Genomic DNA, 23,983 nt, shown 5'->3' with positions numbered 1-23,983 from the left:
TCTTCCGAAGAGAAGAGCCAAACAATTAGCAAGATATTGCTCAGTGTCAGCAATTATTGGCAGCCGGGCAATTTGGAGAAGACGCTGCTATCTGTATCCATGAGCTATGTGTTGATTGTCGGGTTCATCATCCATGTGTGTGTGTAACTTTGGTTGCCAGTCAATTTGGGCACGATTGTATCAGAATAACCCACAATGTACAAGTGCACTGATAATATTTGTGTCCTTTAAACATAGTCTTTATGTGGACATAAATAAAGATTCTAAATGTGTGTGTGTGTGTGTGCGTGTGTGTGTGCATAAGCAGAGAATGCAGGCAGATGCCTAGACAGACCAGGAAATGAGAGACCAGTGGGGATTAGAACAAGCATCACAGTGACAGCTCTGGCCTGAATCTTACTGCCTTGCTGTAGAATCATGTTGTACTGTATGTCATATACAGTAGCTCCATTAAGCTGCATTGCTTTTTTAACACATTTTCTCTATAATGAATTAATCTAAGGCCCTGTTTAGACGGAAACGCTAGCAGGTGAATCCGCAAAAATATTTTTTCGGATGTGCCTTTCGTTTATACGGAAACAGCGTTTTTACGGGGAGAAACCGCAAAAAAGTGAGACCACCTTCCTGGGTGGAATTCCTAGAAACGATAAACCTTTGCGCTATCATTCTAAACTGTCAAACCGCATAAAACGATGACGAAAGGGTTGTCAAGGCTCTCGTCGCGCGTACTGCTTACATCACAAGCATGCGCCAGTAGCCTAGAAGCGTAAACAAAGCATGTCTGATTCTATCCATGGCGATCACCTGAAGGCTACATTGGCAGTACTTTTACTTTTTGTCCCGCGGCTATCACAACTATTAGTGACTGGACCCACTGTCTGTGAGTGACTCTGCTTTGGTCCAATCACATTCCCCACCCACAGTCTGCGAATCAGAGGCAGAGTAGGGCGGGTCTTCACAGCACGTCATGTGACATATGCGCCAATCGTGTGACAGTGGGGCTCCGTCGTCTCGAGTCGTTACAGCGTTGTCTGCACGCAGAATTCCATCCCAAAACACTAGTCTAAACTAGTGATGTGACGATTCATCGATTTGCATCGGTGCGCCGGCATACACGTTGACGATGCAAGTGCACCGGTGGAATAAGTCCGCGTCGGCAAAATGTCAGGCTGAATTCGCGATGCATAACCGATGCATTGATATAATTTCCTCTCATCCACTTGTCAGCAGTGCACTGTGACTGCACACACACACAGCAGATACTATTGCTTTGCTACTACATAAGGCGAGAGCCGCGTCACAGTTATCAACAAACAGTGGAAGTCGAGGAGACATGAATAGAATTGCCCAACATGCTAACGCCAGTTAGCCGTTCAGCTAACGCTAAACTATAGTGTCTAACTAAAGTGACTCTGCAACACCAGTAACATTAGTGAGGAGGGGGGGGTATATTGAAGACGCTTGACAACAGGGGTTCAAAGATAACTTCACATTTATTGGTTATTCATTTCTTAATTATATCGCTTCATGCAATCCATCCAGCTCCGTGTTGTTGACAATAATGCTACGGTCGGAAAGTATCTGACGCATCCTAGTGACCTAGTCTAGTGTGTGACATCATCAACTGTCGCCGGCCGCTCAGACTGGGAGGGTCTCTCTCTCTCTCTCTCTCTCTCTCTCTCTCTCTCTCTCTCTCTCTCTCTCTCTCTCTCTCTCTCTCTCTCTCTCTCTCTCTCTCTCTCTCTCTCTCTCTCTCTCTCTCTCTCTCTCTCTCTCTCTCTCTCTCTCTCTCTCTCTCTCTCTCTCTCTCTCTCTCTCTCTCTCTCTCTCTCTCTCTCTCTCTCTCTCTCTCTCTCTCTCTCTCTCTCTCTCTCTCTCTCTCTCTCTCTCTCTCTCTCTCTCTCTCTCTCTCTCTCTCTCTCTCTCTCTCTCTCTCTCTCTCCTCTCTCGTCTCTCTCTCTCTCTCTCTCTCTCTTGTGTTTTTAGCTAAAGTGGATAGAAAAGACAGTTTATGCAAAAGTCTTCTTAGGCACCCAAGAGTTTTTATATAAATTGTCTTACAGTAGATTCTTTTATTTTTAATAATAATATAAGCTGCATATAAGGAATACAACCAAATCCTCTGTCATACCATAAAATTGTATTATTTATTATTATTATTATTTTGCATCGTGTTGAATCGCATCGTATCGCCCCGAATCGCATTATGTTGAATCAAATCGTATCGAATCGTATCGTATCTCAACAGGGGGTGAATCATATCGCATCGCATCGCCCGGTGCTTCAAATGTATCGTTAATGTATCGTATCGTTGGCACCGTATCGAGATGCACATCGCATCGGCCTCAGTGAGGAGATGCACATCCCTAGTCTAAACGCAACATTAAAAGTGAGACCGCAAGACACCTTTTGCGGTTTCTGTTCAGACTCTCTCCGTCTAAACATGGCCTAAATGAACATGTTATTTTGACAGCCTTAATTGAAACTGAATTAGTTGTGTGTGGCTGCACAGAGCTATTGATGAAATCTGAAATAACTGGGATTTTGTATTACGCTTTTGAAGTTCCTAGCAAGAGAATATTTATTGACAAATGTTATTTCCGTTTATATGATGTAGCCTCTTTATTCCAGGGCTGCTCATTCATGCTGGAGGAAGCTGCCGGCAGGGGAGAGGTGTGTCAGTAGGGGTGGGGGAAAAAATCGATACGTAGTAGTATCGCGATACTTTGCGTGGCGATACTGTATCGATACAGGGGCGCCAAGTATCGATATTTAATTATTCATAAAAAAAATAAAAAATGTAATACAAATCTTTTTTTTTGTATAAGGAAGTTGCATTGTTCATTTCAATACCTGTAATAGTACAGTAGTCCACACAACACACATGTGCATTCAGTTATGTTGGAATATGACTGTAATACAAACAGTTCAGTTTGTCAGGTACATGCAACACAGATTACAGTGTTAATGTTTACATCTGTCTGCTTGAGAAAATACCATGTTCTGCAATAAAAAATATTGAAGTGAGATGAACAGACTGAACTTTATTTTATTAGATAAAACATGTTGACAAAGTTTTACTTTGCAGTTGAAAAAAGGTAATCAATTAAATTTGATAAAAAAATATATATAATGTTTCGCAATACTCAGCGTATCGCGATATATTTAGTATTGCGATACTATCGTATCGTGACGCAAGTATCGCGATAGTATCGTATCGTGAGGTCTCTGGCGATTCCCACCCCTATGTGTCAGTGTTTTGTTTGTGAACCGCATGTCCGGTCTGCCGCAGCCGTAATCAAAAGGTTTTAGATGCAAACCAGCAACTCTATGACCGGCGATGTCCTCATTCATCCAGTAATTCACTCAACGTTAGTCGCTCTGCCCCCTAGTGGCGGTCCACATGCATCAGCTTCACATCAGGGCAACAGCAGAACCCAGCCAACTAGCAAACCACGTAGCTCTGAGAGAGCTATCAAGCCAAACAAAAAAAAACTATTCATCAATATAAATGGGATGGAAATGTGTCAAGACAATTGTTTTTATGCCAAGTCACCAAGCTTTATTCAACAGCAACACACGGGAAATTTGGCATAGTATTTTTGAAAACAGAAATAGATAAAGATTATCATGGTTCTAATCTCCATTAGCTAATGTTCAGCCTGGCTGGGGCTAGCCATGGCCTAGCATGGTATGTATAGTATGGTTGGGTGTGTGTGTGTCTCCATTAGCTATGTTCAGCCTGGCTGGGGCTGGCCATGGTCTAGCATGGTATGGTTGGGTTTATGTCTCCATTACATTTCATTGTAAACTCTGTATTGTAAAATTTCAAAATGCACACCAACGAGCTAAACCATTATCACACAGCAGTCCCAGCTGGCTTTGGCCAGGTCTGGTAAGGCTGTGAAAGGTGTCAAAATTATTGCAGCCCTGATTATAGGGCCATGTTTCAACTGTGATTAAACCTGAGATATGTCTTACCTTGCTTGGTCAGTGCCTCCCTGAGGGCAGGAGTGATCATCTCTCTCCTCTCAGACTCTTCCATGGTCTTCTTCACTCCATTCAACTTCACCATCTGCCCTTCTCCTTTGTCATCATCTTTGCTCTGTGGCAGACACACAGTGTAGGGTTAAGTGATGCTTTTGATCCTTGGAGGAAGATATTTGGTGAAACTCACTTTCAATTCAGTATATAAATTCAGACTACAATTCAGTCACTAATGATGAATGATAACATGTATGCTCAATCATTTTGGAATAGACTCAAAATGTTTTCAACCTTCAAAACGTAAAGAAAATACACTTTGTGAAGTGACTGAATTGAAAGTGAAATGTATATGCGCACCCAATCCTGCTAGGATGTAATGCACAGCGCTAAGTTACGTTACATAAGGCAAAAATAACCAGCAGCACAACACTGAAACATGGCCAACTGTTACGAAGGATCAGATTAAACCGAATATATATATTTATTTATGGATATATATTGAATAGTATTTGTATATCGTTTGATATCCCTTGTATATTCCTTGTACATATACACGGAATATCCCTTTAGCCTACTATAGCCCATAATAGTTCATTCTCTTATTGGACAAGGACCTGGCGCCAGGGGACAAGCCCCTTGGAGCCAAGTTCAATGGTACCGACGAGACATGTCTCTACTAGCCCCGGCTCTGCGCAGGAATACGGCTACCGAAAGGAGAGTGGCACTATTTGTTCACCGTGCATATAAATATGGCGCAAGTAAATGTAGAAGACCTCTTTACCCTTAGTCCTTTACCCTTCTACCCAACTAAGTAACAGAACGTGAAGCCTCACCCACGATACCGCGTGCGGTGTAGTATGGCCTGTTTGGCCTTAGAATAGCATCGAGACCTTGTGCGAATTAATAGCTGAATTGCCAGAGTTTGGCACTGTACCGTCGAGTGCGACGTATTTCTATTAGGTTAATAATAGTCTATTATGTATGGTGCATCGTGCGGTTAGAGTTCTAAAGTGAGCAGCATCCCCATCGCTTCCTCGTGTTATCTAGTCTTAACCAGGTTGGGCAGACCACACGTGGCGCTTTCATCCGAGGAGTTCTAGGCGAGGACCGAGTGGACCTGTACATTGGATTACCTACCCGACGACTGCTGAGCCCTATGCGGCATGGAATATATATTTGCTTTGGTACTTTGATTTGTGGAGCGGATAATCGCCAACACCGGTGAGTGTTGGATTTACCCCGAAAGGAGTCAAGGTGAGACGGCGCTCAGACCAGACTGAGGTCGCCTCGCTTCTTCTTCATTGTGGACCTACAGCTACAGCTACAGCCTACAAGAGAGCCAAGGTGTATTCATCTGTGGATCAAGATTCTACTGCACTGTCTTCTGTACCTGAATTCTCTCTAGAAATCGTTGACCAGACGGGCTACTGCCGACGGCTCTCCTACCCCCCCTACCGGCCTACAACCGGGAGGACCCCTTCCAGAATTATCCTGCTATGTCATTAAGAGTACCATAGATCTAATTCCCTAAGAGCCAGGTTGTATACTTGCTTCCTGCGTAACCAGAGATTGGACATTCAGTGTTGATTTGCCTACGAGTACTCATTTGCCTTACAAGTGCATTCAAATCATAAATGTAATAGTAACTATTATATGTACCTTTTGCTATATATTAAATATTTGATTATTACCTTTGTGTGGACCCGATTTCATTGTGGGAAAGTGTTCATCATATTTAGATATCGTGTACTGTATGGCCAGTAGTTAAAGTACATAAAGCGGTAGTGGTTTAATGATACCATACTTATCAATACAGTCAGGGAATTGTACCCCTCAGTTACAATTGGTCCTTCGAGCCGGAGGGTAATTAGCGTAATATTAATATAGTGGTATTAATATTGAAATGGCCTATGATGAACACTCCACGAAACGGTCCTCCTAAAGTAGAACGCCCGCAGCGTAGACGACAGCCACCTCAGTACTTAGAGGATTACGCTGCCAGTACACTACCTAGCCTTCTACAAACGGTAAATGCGGTAAAAGTAGAAAGTAAAATTATGTCCGACCCTATCAACCAGGATCCCCCGACCACAGAGGCCCTAGTGGGTTCTAATGTAACTGACCAAGCTCACGGTGGGGACCAGGAGGGAACTGACACGACTTTACCCCCCGCCAAGACCGAAGAAGTAGTCCCCCAAGAGCTCCGGGAGGAAGACAACCCTCCAGAGATGGAACTCTGCACGGAACAAGATGAGGAGAGCGCCGAGGAGATAGAGCTCCAGGACTCCCCGCAGGGGAACGCATCCCCAACGGGTACTGCCAGGAGCGGCTCACCTCAACCAGTGTCTTCCCCCAGCGAGGCGGAGAGGATGCTGGCACAGGCGTTCCTCGCCAGCCTAGCAGCCGCTACGGAGCGCGATCGACTCCAAGCACAGACGCTTAGCGAGCGCGAACATTCTACCATTGAAAGAGAACGCCTCCAAGCGCAGCAACGGAGCGAAGAAGAGCGCATACGTCTGGAGCTGAGACGCCTTCAGACGGAAGAGAATATGGTAAGAGACCACGCCGAAGCCCAGCGCGCCACCGCCGAAGCCCAGCGCGCCGCTGCCGGTGCCCAAAGAGAAGCAGAGCGCGACATCGCTCTCATCCAGCGCGAAGCCGAGCGCGACAGACTACAAGCCGAGCACGACAGACTACAAGCGCAGCTAATGGAGCAGCTGATCACCAGGGCAACACCCCCTCCCTCCACAAGGGGTTCCAGGGCCTCGTCAAGACACGGGTCAAGGGCACCCTCCCCTAACCGATTAAGCGACCCTGAGCCCGACCACCAGAGAGAGTCTATACCCCCCTCCGAACTCCTTCCCCGACCGGTCCAAGTGAGACCCAGCTACAAGGAAGGAACGGCGGACACCGCGGAGAGGCTAAATAGACGACTACAGGATCTAGAAGACCTGGCAGAGGAAGAAGAGGGAGAAGAGGAGAGTCAAGCCCGACAGCAGCACATTACTCCACAGGACCAGGAGGTCCAGTACAGCCCAGGCTATACCCCCGCGGCTCTGCGCTACAGACCCCCGACTCTATTCACGGGTGAGCATGACGCACGACCAGTCCCGAGGAATAGTACCTGGACCAGCGGGCCATGGTACCCTGCCGGTACCAGCCCACCGAGAGGCGTAAGAGGAGACTCGCCCAGGAGGCCTCTCTTCCAACGCTCACCGATGTGCCAGCCATCCACGGCGTCATACATTGGCACACCGACGTTTCCAGACTTCACCCATGAGAACCGAGCACAGTACACGGAGCTACGGATGTGCTTAGAGACAATGATGGTGGATGTAGCTGATGAACGCCACAAGTATGCTATCCTATTGAAGCACCTGAAAGTGCCCAGAGCGCACAACATAGCGCTGGCCTATGCCACCTCTACTACCCCATACACAGCGGCTCTAGCAGCACTAGACCAAAGATATGGACGTATATGGGATTACGTAATACAGGAGATAAGGCATATTGACCGCCTACCCCCAGCAACAGACAATCGCTCACTAGACGACCTGTCTATCAAAGTACAATCCCTGGTAGGGATGCTGGGGGCGCAACGAAAAAAGGGTATGCACGAACTATACGCAAACTCGAACGTCGAGAGGATTTTAGAGAAGCTGCCGCCCGCCCGACAGGAGCGCTTCAGGCGGCAAAGAGACCACCGTGATCCTAACGGTCCCGAGCCATCCCTCCTAGACCTAGCCGACTTCCTGGCGAGAGAAGTCAGCAGCCTACGGCTGGATACGTTCGTGCGGAGCACACCAAGCTCCAGAGAGGGACCTAGGAGAGCAAACGATGGCCGAAGATCGGTGACTGTCATGCACCAATCAGAATCAGTACCGAGCAGCAAGAACCACAGTACCCCCTCGATGAAAGAGAAGTGGAAGATGGTGTGCCCGTACTGCGAGAAGGAACACTGGTTGTCACAATGTGACCTGTTCAAGAAGATGACCGCTGAAGAAGTGAGTCACTGGATAAAGTCCAACAGGCGCTGTTACCGATGTGCGCGCAGTCACATGGCAGCCGAGTGCCGCCTCAAGAAGAGGTGTAGTCGGTGTGACGGAGCCCACCTAGATGTCCTACACGACAGTAACAGAAGAAAGCCTGCACCATCCAGCAGCACAAAGGCAAGTGTTATGTACATTGACCCCGCTAGCAGCAGCGGCGCCCAGGTGCTCTTAAAGGTGGTCCGCGTAACACTGAGTTACCAAGATAAGGTCATGGACACTTACGCCGTCCTTGATGACGGGTCAGAGAAGACCCTTCTCCTCGCGTCCGCTGCGGCCCAGCTGGGGCTGCGGGGGAGCGAGAACCAGATGACGATTCGGACAATAAGAAGAGATCTAAAGACGATAAAGGGCGAGAATGTCTCCTTCACTATCGCAGCAAGCGGGCAGCCCGAGAGACGGTATAGGATTACTAATGCTTTCACCAGCCAAGAAATAGGACTCTCGCAGTACACCTACCCCATCGCCAAGCTGATGGATAAATATGTGCACCTGCGTCAACTCCCTATCCCGCTCATAGACGGTGCCACCCCGACCCTGCTGATAGGCTCCGACCATGCAGACCTCATAGTCCCGATAGACCGGGTCCATACAGGACCCAGAGGTTGTCCTGCAGCAGTCGAGACCCGCCTAGGATGGACATTACAAGGCCCCCTCGCCAAGTCTCTTAACCGAACAGCAGCCACTAGCTGCCTCCACTCGAGCGACAGAAGGAGACACCACACTCCTGCAGCATGTCGAGAGGCTATGGACACTAGAGACAATGCCCTTTAAGAACGAAAAGAAAGACATTCGTTCTAAGGAAGATATTTACGCTATAGCCCTCCTCGAGCACGGGACAAAGAGAGTCAACGTCAACGGAGTGATGAGATACGCAACTCCACTCCTGAGGCGAGAGGGAATGCCCACCTTTCACGCCACAAAAGAGGCGACGGAGCGGTATCTATTGAACACAGAGCGGCGCCTAGCCAAAGACCCCGCTCAAGAAGCTGTGTACCGCGCTGAGATTAACAAGCTAATCACAGCGGGACACATAAAGAAAATTGACTGGCGACGTCGTGCGCTGCTCCGCGCCTCCCTGATCAAAGACGGCTTTGATCTCCGGCAGCGGGCCAGCAGCGACCCCCCAGTATTGCGCAGCCTCCCCCCAGAGGACCCAGCAGCAGATGAAGAGGTCCGACAAAGTGTGACAAATAGTTTCTACGTGGACAACTTTTTACAAAGCGTCTCGACGCCAGAAGAAGCCGAGGCTCTCCTACTCAAGCTCCGCGCCTCCCTGATCAAAGGCGGCTTTGATCTCAGGCAGTGGGCCAGCAGCGACGCGCAAGTACTGCGCAGCCTCTCCCCCGAGGACAAGGCAGCGAGCAGCGACACCTGGATGGCGACCATCCCAGGAGAAGCCCAAGAAATGACACTAGGACTAGTCTGGCGCTTCAAAACAGACTCGCTCCATTATAGACACAAACCCCTGACCAAGGAGCAGGGAAGGTCGACGGCAATACCGACCACCAGACGGAGTGTATACAGAACACTCGCCAGACAATATGACCCGTTGGGATGTATTCTACCTTACACCACCAGGGCAAAGATGATTGTAAGAGCGCTATGGGACAAGGACCAGGGCTGGGACGATCCCATACCCGAACACCTTGCATCCACATGGAGAGAGTGGGAGACGGAACTCCGCTCACTCCCAGGTGTTAATATACGCCGCAGCTACTTCCCACCCACAGTGAGGCCAGAGACATGCAAGATCGACCTGCACGTATTCAGCGACGCCTCCGAAGTAGCCTATGGTTCAGTGGCCTACTTGCGTGCCCGAGAGGAGGGAGGAGAAATACATACTGCTTTCATCCTGGCTCGCTCAAGAATAGCCCCACGAAAGCAACAATCTATCCCACGTCTAGAGCTCTGCGCAGCCCTAGCAGGAGCGCAGCTCGCCACGTTAATCCAACGTGAACTCACCATCCCGGTGCAAAGAACAATCTTGTGGTCAGACTCCACGACCGTACTCACATGGATCCGGTCTGATTCGTGCAGATACAAGGTCTTCGTGGGAGTCAGAGTCACCGAGATTCAAGAGTTAACAGAAGTAGCGAGCTGGAGGTATGTGGACACCAAACACAACCCAGCTGACGTCATCACCCGGGGAATGTCCCTGGATGACCTCACCCGTCACAACCTCTACAGCGACGGGCCAGAGTTCCTCAAGCTCCCGGAAGAAGAGTGGCCTACACCCACCCCACGGGAGGCGAGTAAAGAGGAGGCCGAAAACAAGAAACCTATGTTCTGTGGATTGAACACACTTGTCTCCACAGACCCCGACATAGACGATTGCCTCACCCTAGAGAGTGCGCAGCTAAAGACATTTCTGTGGCACCACCCAGAGGTTCAGCCCACAACTGACATTTCAGCAGCTGACTACGAAGAAGCAGAACTTCTTCTACTACAACGAGCCCAGAGAGACTCGTTCCCTGATGAGCTAGCCTGTCTACAGGGAGCAAAGCCCGTCCCATCAGACAGCAGACTGCTCCACCTAGCCCCCGAGAGCGACGCCCATAATCTCATCAGAGTGGGTGGTCGTCTGCGGAGAGCCCCAGACTTACCGGATGACGTCAAGTACCCGATAGTCTTGAACAGCCGACACAAGGTCACAGAGCTGATCATAAAGAAATACGACGAGGATGTGCACCACGCAGGGGCAGAGAGAGTCTTCGCGGAGATCAGACGTCGTTATTGGATACTGCAAGGGAGAGAAGCAGTGCGGCGCTTCCAGCGAACCTGTCTAGACTGTCGTAAGTGGCGAGCCCAGCCCAGTATACCCCGGATGGCTGACCTACCTCCCTGTCGCCTCCGACTCGGCGACAAGCCTTTTCACTCCACCGGTATGGACTGTTTCGGCCCGCTGTATATAAAGAGAGGAAGAGGAACCGAGAAGCGGTGGGGTATTGTATTCAAATGCATGACCACCAGAGCGATACATATCGAACTCCTCCCAACCATGAGCACAGACTCATTCCTTATGGCCTTCCGAAGATTCACATCACGGAAAGGAAAACCGTCTACATTGTTGTCTGATCACGGGACAAACTTCAAAGGCGGAGAAAGAGAGCTGAGAGAGAGCTTCCAAGCTATGGGCCCAGAACTTAAGACCCACCTCGCTCCATCCCAGATTGACTTCCAGTTTAATCCCCCGAACGCACCTCACTTCGGTGGAACTTGGGAACGAGAAGTACGTTCTATAAAGACAGCCCTGTACGCCGTGCTTGGGGCCCAGACCGTGGCGGAAGAAGTCCTAATGACAGTCCTCACGGAGATCGAGGGAGTATTGAACTCAAAGCCCCTCGGTTACGTCTCAAGTGATGTAGCAGATGTCGACCCAGTCACCCCCAACACACTCTTGATGGTGCGGCTGGACCCCGCGCTACCCCAGATAATGTACAGGCCTGAAGAAGCGAACGGCCGAAGAATGTGGAGGTACAGTCAAGTACTGGCTGACAAGTTTTGGAACAGCTTCCTACTCCACTACCTACCGTCTCTACAGACCCGCCAGAAATGGGTGAAAGAGAGAGACAATTTGACAGAAGGAACAGTCGTCATGATTATCGACCAGTCACTACCCCGAGCTATGTGGCCGGCTGGCCGCGTAAGCAAAGTGATCACCGGTGCCGATGGAAAGGTCCGAGCAGCTGAAGTGCTCGTTACACCCGACCCGTGGCGAGGCTAATAGAACTGCCGAGGCTCCCTGATACTATCGATGACGACCATGACCCCATGACTTTGTGAACTGACTGACCCTCACAGCGGACATTGAGTAGTGGACAGTGCGGTTAATCTGTCTCTGCTTAGCTAATTAGGTGGGACTAATTAGGGGGCGGCTGTTACGAAGGATCAGATTAAACCGAATATATATATTTATTTATGGATATATATTGAATAGTATTTGTATATCGTTTGATATCCCTTGTATATTCCTTGTACATATACACGGAATATCCCTTTAGCCTACTATAGCCCATAATAGTTCATTCTCTTATTGGACAAGGACCTGGCGCCAGGGGACAAGCCCCTTGGAGCCAAGTTCAATGGTACCGACGAGACATGTCTCTACTAGCCCCGGCTCTGCGCAGGAATACGGCTACCGAAAGGAGAGTGGCACTATTTGTTCACCGTGCATATAAATATGGCGCAAGTAAATGTAGAAGACCTCTTTACCCTTAGTCCTTTACCCTTCTACCCAACTAAGTAACAGAACGTGAAGCCTCACCCACGATACCGCGTGCGGTGTAGTATGGCCTGTTTAGCCTTAGAATAGCATCGAGACCTCGTGCGAATTAATAGCTGAATTGCCAGAGTTTGGCACTGTACCGTCGAGTGCGACGTATTTCTATTAGGTTAATAATAGTCTATTATGTATGGTGCATCGTGCGGTTAGAGTTCTAAAGTGAGCAGCATCCCCATCGCTTCCTCGTGTTATCTAGAGTCTTAACCAGGTTGGGCAGACCACACGTGGCGCTTTCATCCGAGGAGTTCTAGGCGAGGACCGAGTGGACCTGTACATTGGATTACCTACCCGACGACTGCTGAGCCCTATGCGGCATGGAATATATATTTGCTTTGGTACTTTGATTTGTGGAGCGGATAATCGCCAACACCGGTGAGTGTTGGATTTACCCCGAAAGGAGTCAAGGTGAGACGGCGCTCAGACCAGACTGAGGTCGCCTCGCTTCTTCTTCATTGTGGACCTACAGCTACAGCTACAGCCTACAAGAGAGCCAAGGTGTATTAATCTGTGGATCAAGATTCTACTGCACTGTCTTCTGTACCTGAATTCTCTCTAGAAATCGTTGACCAGACGGGCTACTGCCGACGGCTCTCCTACCCCCCCTACCGGCCTACAACCGGGAGGACCCCTTCCAGAATTATCCTGCTATGTCATTAAGAGTACCATAGATCTAATTCCCTAAGAGCCAGGTTGTATACTTGCTTCCTGCGTAACCAGAGATTGGACATTCAGTGTTGATTTGCCTACGAGTACTCATTTGCCTTACAAGTGCATTCAAATCATAAATGTAATAGTAACTATTATATGTACCTTTTGCTATATATTAAATATTTGATTATTACCTTTGTGTGGACCCGATTTCATTGTGGGAAAGTGTTCATCATATTTAGATATCGTGTACTGTATGGCCAGTAGTTAAAGTACATAAAGCGGTAGTGGTTTAATGATACCATACTTATCAATACAGTCAGGGAATGCCCACGTTAAATGCCCACGCTAGGTCTTAGGTCAGATCGATAACTTCATAACTCATTGGTCTGCTCATCTTGACATCAAACAGCGTCCTGCGAGGTGGTTGACATGCAGAACCAAATGAGTCTACAAAATGTTGTTGTTACCACTGACCGACAAGAGATAGCGAATGCACCGTTCCGACCCCCGTCAGTCATCGACCTTAGGTCGAGTGATTGAAGTTGCGGAATCTTTTATTTTATTTGCACTGGGATCACTCTCTTTATTCAGATGAGGTCTATTTCCCTTATCCGTTATACGTATTATCACTGTATGGCTTTACTTGATAATCCCATTATACAGTTCACGTATTATCACTATATGGCTTTACTTGATAATCCCATTATACAGTACACGTATTATCACTATATGGCTTTACTTGATAATCCCATTATACAGTACACGTATTATCACTGTATGGCTTTACTTGATAATCCCATTATAGCTAGGGATAAAGCCACTTACACATATTATCACTGTATGGCTTTACTTGATAATCCCATGATACAGTACACGTATTATCACTATATGGCTTTACTTGATAATCCCATTATACAGTACACGTATTATCACTATATGGCATTACTTGATATATATTTCTCTCTTTAGGCCTGAGCTAGGGATAAAGCCACTTATTCTATTTTGCCTTAATGCATAATCATATGTCTCCTTCTACTCCGTCTGGCTAAAGCCTTACTCAGGAGGTTTTTTACATCATAAATCAGGCACATTACTGGACCGCGTGGTTGACATATTTCTCCTTTTACTCCGTCTTCATTAATCAAAACGCAAAGGGTGAAGTTACAAGGCAAAACACATTTCATGCTTACCCGGCCGTCTGGTAGAAAGGATACAAAGGATATTTATAAAGAGGTATTTTTAATTAGAAAAAGCTAGTTACAAGAAGAGACTGAAGTGGAAAATTTCCAATTCAGTTTAAAATAAGCAGAAAACAGAACATCTCATCATTTCACGGCTTGTGCCCCGTGTCAAGCAGCAGCATCTTCATCTTTCCCCAAAAAGTCTGGCTCTTGAATGAGCAACCGTCTCTTTTTATCGTCATTGTACCATATTTCCGATTGGTCTAAACACAGTGATGTCACAGGGTTGTCATGTTTGTTTAGCAAACCAAAATACAATACATAATTCGTATTAACTCCTCCTTCTTTGTACTAACGTTACTGCTAGTTACCTAGTGGTTTTAAGTAACAGAAAGTCCCTTATTCCTTCAAAACAGACAACGGCTTTGTCTGTGGTGACCACGTGACATGGTACCATGCACGAGGCCGCCCTCCATAGGATTTCTTATCAAGATTTCTTAAAGGTTCCTTCCAGACAAACAGTTTTACACATCATTCTTTTAGTATAATTCTCTACTGACAGTCAATTATAAGCATGCCATTTATGAAAACTTTTACTGTACACATTAAACATTTAATTGTTATATAGTTTTTTCTTTTAAGATTTCCTCAATAGTTTCCGGACTCCTGGCTTTCAACCCTCAACCTTTAATTCCCTTCCCGTCTGAAAGGGTTAACATTTTACTGCTCTCTCTCCTCTTCTGAGGCCCACATTCCGCAGGTTGACTCCCTTTTCACAGTTTTTCACAGACAACAGGCCCCTTCTATGGAGACATTAAAGGCTCAGTTCCATTTTTTATAAGTAGAGCCATCATAGAGCTATCTTTCCAGAGTTCAGTTTAAAGATTTATACTGGTCATATAGGAACGACTCAGGATGTCATTGTCCAAAAGTGTCACTTGTTCTGTGGCACTTCACACCCACTCTGTCATCCTGGGCGGTCATTGTCCATCATCAATTGAATAATGAAGCATATAATTACATGTGAAAAATAGGTATATACTGCTATATTGGAACGAATCAGGATGTCAATTTCACTTGTTCTGTGGCACTTCACAGAATTGTACCCCTCAGTTACAGCCAACAATACAAGTATAAAAGGAGAGAAGCAAGCTTTCATAAATTGCCAAGGCTTGAAATTTAATGTGCTTTCAAAACCGACTTAATGTGCAATTGATAGGATTTTTTAGTGCCTTCATTCAACTGAGATTTTACCAATAACCATGGGCTCTATTAATGAGCTTCTCTGGCAGGAGAAACAATGAACAGTCCATTTTAAATCAATGTGCTCTTACCTCTTACCCATGGCGGCGATGGGATAAGCAAACACAAGACTCAACACAAGGCGATTAAGAACAACCCTGGTTACCACAAGTATGTACTTTTACACAGGAGAAGTGCTTTGTGCCACAAAAACTCCATGCATAATACATTAAGTATTTACAAACGCAGTGCCATGACATCGGCGCCCCCTGAATAAGCAAGGACATGGTGTGTCCAGGGGTTCCGTTAGAAAAAATTGTTGCCGGCCTCAGTGTCCGGTAGATTTCAATCCACCGGTCAAATGAGAGAAATTCCGGTCAGAGTTTATTGAGCTTAAAAACAATTGATAGGCAAAAGAATGACAACAAAACAAAAGAATGACATCATCAAGGCATGTAGATTTATAATATTTTACTTAAAACTAGGCTACTTTTGCGTATAGTCATTATATTCCAAATAAAATAAGTCCCGAGACTCCGTGCTGCTGCCGACTTTAAATCAAATAGGTGTCTGTGGGCAGTCGCCCGACATTAATAAACAGCAGTCTGTTATAATCACATTTTTATGAGCTAACGAATTCCGTTATATTGGACATTTGTATTAATTATATCAAGCGAAGAACTGAGAAATTTGGCAGAGAGAGACGGCAACATTATCGTGGGTTTGCGTGACGACTCTCTCTCTCTCCACCTCCCAATGACTTATTTGCGAGAGTATGTCGATGCAGAGCAGCAGATTCAGCTGTTTTCTGGCTCTTTTCTGGCTCTATCTGGGGACCGCTCAGCAGCGCCCCCCACCCAACAGCTGAATTGCCAATGGCTGAATTGGAGTACTGCACTGTGCCGCTGCTGCTCCGGCTCTGCAGCTGCACATGCACTCGCACACCCAGCACTAAGCTCTCGCTGACAACGGCGTTGTCATTATTAGAAGCAACGATGAAACAAATGTAATGATTGTTTCGTTCATCGCATAGGCTATTTCATTTTAGCCTATTTTAATACAATTCAAATAATCAAATTGTGCTTAGAGGGAATTATTTTCACCGGACATTAAGACCGGAGAGATTAAATATGTCGGACTTCAACAGATTTTGCCGGTCAAATACCGGTAATTACCGGCTAACGGAAACGCTGGGTGTGTCATGTTGGCATAATGGTGACAAAGCCTGTGACTCTGGCCTGACTGATTGTGTTATGCCCGTGAGGGTTTGCTTTGAGTCACAAAATAACACTGAGATTATGGGTCTAAATTGTACTTACTGAACAAAAGCAGACCTGCATCAGGGCAATGCACTGTCGCTCGCACATTAATCATGCCCTACGCTGCAATACATAGTAAATGCAGATAGTGATTAAATTCTCTGAGGTGCGAGCTCACGTGGTGTAGTGGTTAACAATGTCGCCTCACAGCTAGAAGGTCCTGGGTTCGATTCCCGCTTGGGGACCAGGTTGCCGTGTTGCCAGTTACCCAGATGGGGTATCTCCATGGCCTTTCTGTGTGGAGTTTGCATGTTCTCCCCGTGCTCGGAAGGGTTTCCCCTCCCGATAAGATAAACCCAATGGAAAAACATGCACAACAGATCACTAACGCTGTCGCGTCCCTGACGAAGACGGATAGGAGCACTTGGATTGGTCCCTAGGACACGGCGCATGCTGCAGCCCTTGTCTGCTCCCGGCTGCCCTTGGGGGGAAGGACGACGGGATGGGAAGTGCAGAGAACAGAGTTCCTGTGGGTCGCCCATCACATGTGTGTGTGTGTTAAATCTGCATGACAAATAAAGACTTCTTATTCTTCTTCAGCTGTAGCACCTTGTCGGTGGCAACAAGAGAGGTCAGTGAAACCAGTAATGCCTCTTTTCCATTGCATAGTACCTACTCGACTCTACTCTACTCGCTTTAGGTACCTGGGCCCTCATTCATCAACGTGGCGTAGAAAATGTTCTATTTCCACACGTAAGCACAGAATGTAGAATCAGTGCACGCACAGAAAAAACGGGATTCACCACACGTGCGTACGCAGGTTCTACGCACACCTGTCTTGATAAATATGACTTTAATCCTACGTTTGAGCTCGTGCACTGTTTTAAGTATTTGCATACCATATACGGTAATGGAATACCCCCATGAAATGTGGAAAAATGGACTAAGCCGAGGGAAGCGTGTTATGTGACAGGCTGACAGACGTGTCATGTACACGTAGATGTCGGATATGATATCTATTAACCATTGCTGCCTGGGCAGCGCAAACACTAATAAAGACCGTGCTGGAATATGACTGCCTTTTCCCGTTTTGTTTGATTAATACCCAGGGATTAAAGTTCTCCTCAATTTTATTCCAAATCGCGACGGATTTTCCGTCGATTTTCTACCTGCTGCATATGATTTCTAGAGTCATACAATCTATTTTGATGTCAGTATTGGGTAGCCTATATAAACAATAATACGAGAGCATATACAAGAACAATGAATCTCACTGCCAATGATGTAGCGATACGCCATGTGTAGCCTGCCTATATGTGATCAATACAAACTTGAACTTGAATTCCATCATGTCTGTGTGCAGGTCACTGCGGGAACTCACAAGGCTGTTGTCACAATGTAAATAAGAACGTGCACTGAAAAGTTACAGTATGTAGTTGGTTGATTATTTGTATGACAGTCAGTAAACCCTTGCAAAAAGTATCAGTTTTTTTTAATGAATTGAAAACATTCAGCATCGCCTTCCTCCCGGCATGCAGCAACAACATGTATCAGGCAAATGCGCATCGCAACATTGACTTAGTGGAATCCCTTTCTATTCACATAACTGCATTTGTGATGGAGCTTTGACAGCTACAGTAACAGTCTATTGCTCGATCCATCTCCAATATCACGATGGACCGTGCCGGTGGCAAAGACCCGAGGGTGGAGAGGATCTTGAATGAATTCCATCATCATATTTATATGTTGTGTGTCTGTCCACTATGTCTGGTACTTTGTTATTCCCCCCCCCTATCTATGTAAAGCGACCTTGGGTCTCTTGAAAGGCGCTATATAAAATGAAGCTATTATTATTATTGTTATTATTATCACATCTGAGCGGGAGCTCACAAATAGACTGTTAGTCTCAGTGAAGTTTCAACGGAGGTCATCTATTCTAACCAACAAATTGAAGTAGAAAGCATTTCGTGACCAATCTTATTTGGAAACATGAAACACAAAATAATTCGCTTTTTATTTGAAACAATATTTAATCGCGTTTGGAGGTTGGTGTTTTGCGTCTGCCCCCCCCGTGCCAAACAAGCAGGCCAACCTCTTGTTCGCGTGTGAGCCCGTTATAATTACACTACTGTCGCTATTTCATAATGAACTATAATGAATTACGGGTCATACAGAAGTTGACCACTAATGCACGGAAGCTTATTTCCGCCTTGAAACGAATGCAGAACTGAGGAGCGCTTATGCCGTAGTAACGATGTTCTACCATTGGGCGTCAGCTAAGTGTGCTCCGAGCTGTGCGTACACATAAGCACGGAGTCAAGTTCAAGTTGAAATTGATGAATCCCACTCTTTGCTTAGAAATGGTCGTACGCACAGGTTAAGCACAAATCTGTGCGTAAGTCGGGTTGATGAATGAGGGCCCAGGTACTTAATTAGTTTTCAACTGCAGGTAGTACTCCGTTTGTCTCCGTGTGGGGAGGCGGGGCCGCTGGCGTACAGCACGAGAGCTCCGTGAGCATAGCTATGTCCGTGAGGGCTTGGAGAAAGCCAGAGTAAACACAGTTTTCAATCAATCAATCAATCAATAACAACATTAACCAGACTCTTGTTGTGTCTATTCTGCTAACGTTACCTCTCGTGTCTATTGTACTAGCGTTAACGTTACCTCTTGTGTCTATTCTACTAACGTTAACATTACCTCTTGTGTCTATTCTACTAGCGTTAACGTTACCTCTCATGTCTATTCTACTAGCGTTAACGTTACCTCTCGTGTCTATTCTACTAACGTTAACATTACCTCTCGTGTCTATTCTACTAGCGTTAACGGTACCTCTCGTGTCTATTCTACTAACGTTAACATTACCTCTTGTGTCTATTCTACTAGTAATACTAGCAATGCTAACTATTATAATGGTCAAACGCAATCACATTAGCACCTAAGCTAACAAATCAGCGATCTTTTTGAGAGACTAAACTCTCCGCTCTTGGTGGTAAATTGTGTTGATGTTGGTTTTGTTTCATCAATAAATGAGGCAGAATACACAGTGAATGTATCCTTTTTTGTTTATTGCACTTGTTCCTGCTGCAAACAAATAATGAATGATACGCAAGGCTATATAAAGATGGCTGTGTTGTGTTTTGTGCAGGACGTCTCCCTTGTAGCGCAATGGTAACGTAGTGACGATTCTCTCTTCTGACCAATCAGTGGTCTGCAATGTTTCACGTCACTTTGCTGGTATCGCTTCTACTCGCTTGGAACCTCAATAAAGCAGGTACTAAAAAAGTACCCGGTACCAGGTACCATCCGCAAATTTGGAAATCCAAAAAGGCAGAGTAGAGTAGAGTAGAGTCGAGTAGGTACCATGCAGTGGAAAAGGGGCTAAGTGTTCCCATGTTGAGACAAGAGAAGACCACAGTCCTACACAGAGCTGTCTCTACGCCTGTACGTCACACTCCTACACAGAGCTGTCTCTACGCCTGTGCGTCACACTCCTACACAGAGTTGTCTCTATGCCTGTACGTCACACTGCTACACAGAGCTGTCTCTACGCCTGTACATTACACTCCTACACAGAGCTGTCTTTACGCCGGTGCGTCACACTCCTACACAGAGCTGTCTCTATGCCTGTGCGTCACACTCCTACACAGAGTTGTCTCTATGCCTGTACGTCACACTGCTACACATAGCTGTCTCTACAAGTGTACATCACACTCCTACACAGAGCTGTCTCTACATCACACTCCTACACAGAGTTGTCTCTACGCCAGTAGTACATCACACTCCTACACAGAGCTGTCTCTACACCATTCACATTTTGTCATTTAGCTGACACTTTTATCCAAAGCAACTTCTGTACGACAAGTCAGCAGGAAGGGTACAACTCTTTCAGCTGAGTAACAATGTTCATCAACGTTTATCTCTCTATGCATGTACGTCACACTCCTACACATAGCTGTCTCTACGGCTGTATGTCACATTCCTACACAGACCTGTTTCTACACCACACTCCTACACAGAGCCGTCTCTACGCCTGTACATCACACTCCTACACATAGCTGTCTGTACGCCTGTATGTCACACTCCTACACAGACCTGTTTCTATACCACACTCCTACAGAGCTGTCTCTACACCACATTCCTACAACAGAGCTCCTAATAGTCTCCTAATCTTTCTGGTATTAATTTCAACATCAGTATTCAAATTTCAATATCTCTCGGATCACAAATCCTGAATTCCATCTAAACAAATCATTACAATGCCTGTACACTCCTACACAGGGCTGTCTCTACACCTATACGTCACAGTCGTGAACTTAACTGATCCTGTCAGTCATCACTGCTCTATTCACAAGTAGATATGATGTAGATAAGGGCTATGTCATAGCATGCAGGACTGTAATGTGTGCCCTTTGACCCCTATTCAAATGCAAATTCCTGCTTCCCAAGTTGACGGCCTAATCAGACAATCGTTGGGCTTTTTGACCGGATAGCTGCTGTAACATCCTCCCCTCCCCCAAACCTCCACCCACTCCGAAGGACAATCTGCTGCTGCTGCATATTACAATGTCTAAGAAGGCATGCTCTTATGCAAATCAACGTGTCCGATGTGCCGTTTGCCGACAACAAAAAAGATTGATGAACCGCCAGTAGGAACTTTCCCAGAGAGCGTATGAATAGGCATTAGCTTTCAGAGAGGCGTGATGGATGAGCAGCCTTGGAGATTAGCCATGTTTAGAGACGGGTCCGCCCGACCCAATTACCGCCCCGCTCCAGCCGCTCCGACTTGTCTACAGGGATCTATGTCATTTTCTCACAATGGAGGTTTGTTATCAATGGCGTAATATTCTGTCTGCTGTAGTTGAAGTGTGTGTGTGTGTGTATGTGTGTGTGTGTGTGTGTGTGTGTGCGTGCGTGCGTGTGTTTGACAGGTGATTGACAGGTGGTGTTCTGACTCCACATACATAGCTGCTGGTTTTTGGGAGTTGTATTTCACAAAAATGAGAAGTCCCTAAAACCCGGTGTGAATAATTGGACAATAAACAGAACTAGTAATAAACAGTAGCAGTAAGATCCTTGAACACAACACAATGAATATTTATTAAACCTATAGTTGTGTACACAAGCATACAGGTGGCCGTCAAGAGAAACACCACGTTTTGAACCTATTTTTTGGGGGCATCATGCTTGCTTCTACTGCATGTACTGTATATTGCATGTATATTGTATCCTAATTTATGCAAATTACATGTCATCAGCTTGTGACTGCAACTTGTTCCTGTTCGCGGACGACTCAGCCTTGCTGGTCTCTGACAGGGACAAGTTACAGGTTGAAAAAGCCCTCAGCTCGGAACTCGGAAGAATCTGCACCTGGCTCGCTGATAACAAACTATCATTACACCTGGGTAAAACAGAGTCCATTCTCCATTCTCCATCAAATAACAAACTCAGCAAAGCCAACGGCTTCTCTGTTACAGTGGGTGATAATATTGTCACAAGGAAAGATGAAATTACATACCTGGGTTCCATCCTAGAGGCAAATCTTTCCTGTGACAAAATGGCAACCAATGTAATCAAAAAAGTCCACCAACGAACAAGATTCTTGTACCGGATCTCCTCTCTGGTAAACAAGAATACCCTGAAGACTCTAACAGGAGCACTCATTCAAGGGTACTACGACTATGCTTGCACCTCATGGTACCAAAGCACCTCAAAGGCACTAGAAACAAGATTACAAACATCACAAAACAAACTGGTCAGACTACTGCTTGACCTTACTCCTAAAACCCACCTCACCCCTGCCCATTTTGACAACCTAGGATGGCTTAGACTAGACGACAGAGTATAGCAACTTGCAATGGGCCTGGTCTACAAGATACACTACACCACTAAGGTACCCATGTACATGTCGAAATACTTCCCAAAAGGTCAGTGAATACCACGACCACAACACCAGAGGGAGTTCCACAAATCATGTCCAACCCAGATTTGGCTCAAACAAGGGACTAAACACGTTTCGCAATTATGCCACAACAATGTGGAAAGCCCTAACCACAGCCGTTAAAAAAATGTGAATCCCTACCCACCTTCAAACCCGCTCTCAAGAGCACCTACGGGAGGCCGCAATTCGAAACTGGCCCCTGTAAATGGCCAACCCCCCCCCAATGTACAGTTTCCTCCCCCTCAAATGTATATATTCTCTTTTAGAAACTCTGTCTGTAAATAAACAGTACTGTACATTTGTATATCTTGTATGTCATAAATGTCTGGATGTAACAGTACTGTATATCTGTATGTCGTGTATGTCATAAATGTTATGAATTGAAAATGGGGGACCCTGATGTAAACAAGAAGAAAGTCTTTCTCTGGTCTGCATCCCCTTAACAATTGTGTGTATTGAGCCGTACTGTATTGTACCTATTCTGCAATACCCTGAAGACTCTAACAGGAGCACTCATTCAAGGGTACTACGACTATGCTTGCACCTCATGGTACCAAACGATGCTTCTAAAATGTTCAATCAATCAATCAGTATACTGTTATGACTGCTTGATTCTACTGCATGTATATATCTAGTTAAGACAGTTTGCTTCCACTGCATGTAAATCTATTTAGACTCCTTGCTTCTACTGCATGTATATCTATATTTTGACTGCTTGCTTCTACTGTGTGTATATCTATTTAGTCTGCTTGCTTCTACTGTGTGTATATCTATTTAGACTGCTTGTTTTTACTTCATGTATATATATATATATATATATATATATATTTAGACTGCTTGCTTCTACTGCATGTATATCTATTTTGACTGCTTCTACTGCGTACATATCTATTTTGACTGCTTCTACTGCATGTATATCTCCAGAAGTAGACACTGTATACATGCAGTAAAAGCATGAATGAATGCTGCTGAGGATTTGTTGCTTCTACTGCATGTATGATGAATAACAGGTTGCTTATACTGCATGTATGATGAAGAACACAACACTTGTACTGCATGTATGATGAAGAACATGTTGCTTGTACTGCATGTACTGTATGATGAGCACAATGCTTGTACTGCATGTATGATGCAGAACATGATGCTTGTACTGCATGTATGATGAAGAACATGATGCTTGTACTGCATGTATGATGAAGAACACGATGCTTGTACTGCATGTATGATGAAGAACACAATGCTTGTACTGCATGTATGATGACAAACACGATGCTTATACTGCATGTATGATTAAGAACACATTGATTGTACCTGCATGTATGATGAACAACACATTGCATGTACTGCATGTATGTATAAACAATTTTTTTTAAACATCTACTGGAGAATC

At 45.8% G+C, this 23,983-nt stretch overlaps 1 protein-coding gene across 1 annotated transcript in view; it reads right to left on the bottom strand.

Annotated features, from left to right (window-relative positions):
• The window catches only part of tyw1 (tRNA-yW synthesizing protein 1 homolog), a 444,264-nt gene that overhangs the window by 340,261 nt on the left and 80,020 nt on the right, over window positions 1-23,983 (bottom strand). Inside the window, exon 8 of the mRNA XM_084324651.1 lies at window positions 3,982-4,105. Within this exon, the coding sequence (XP_084180777.1) occupies window positions 3,982-4,105 (124 nt within the window). The remainder of the gene's footprint in view (window positions 1-3,981; window positions 4,106-23,983) is intronic.

The sequence above is a fragment of the Notolepis coatsorum genome (assembly GCF_963971535.1).
Source record: "Notolepis coatsorum genome assembly, chromosome: 1".
Lineage (NCBI taxonomy): Eukaryota > Metazoa > Chordata > Actinopteri > Aulopiformes > Paralepididae > Notolepis > Notolepis coatsorum.
This window is presented reverse-complemented; position numbering and strand designations above follow the sequence as displayed.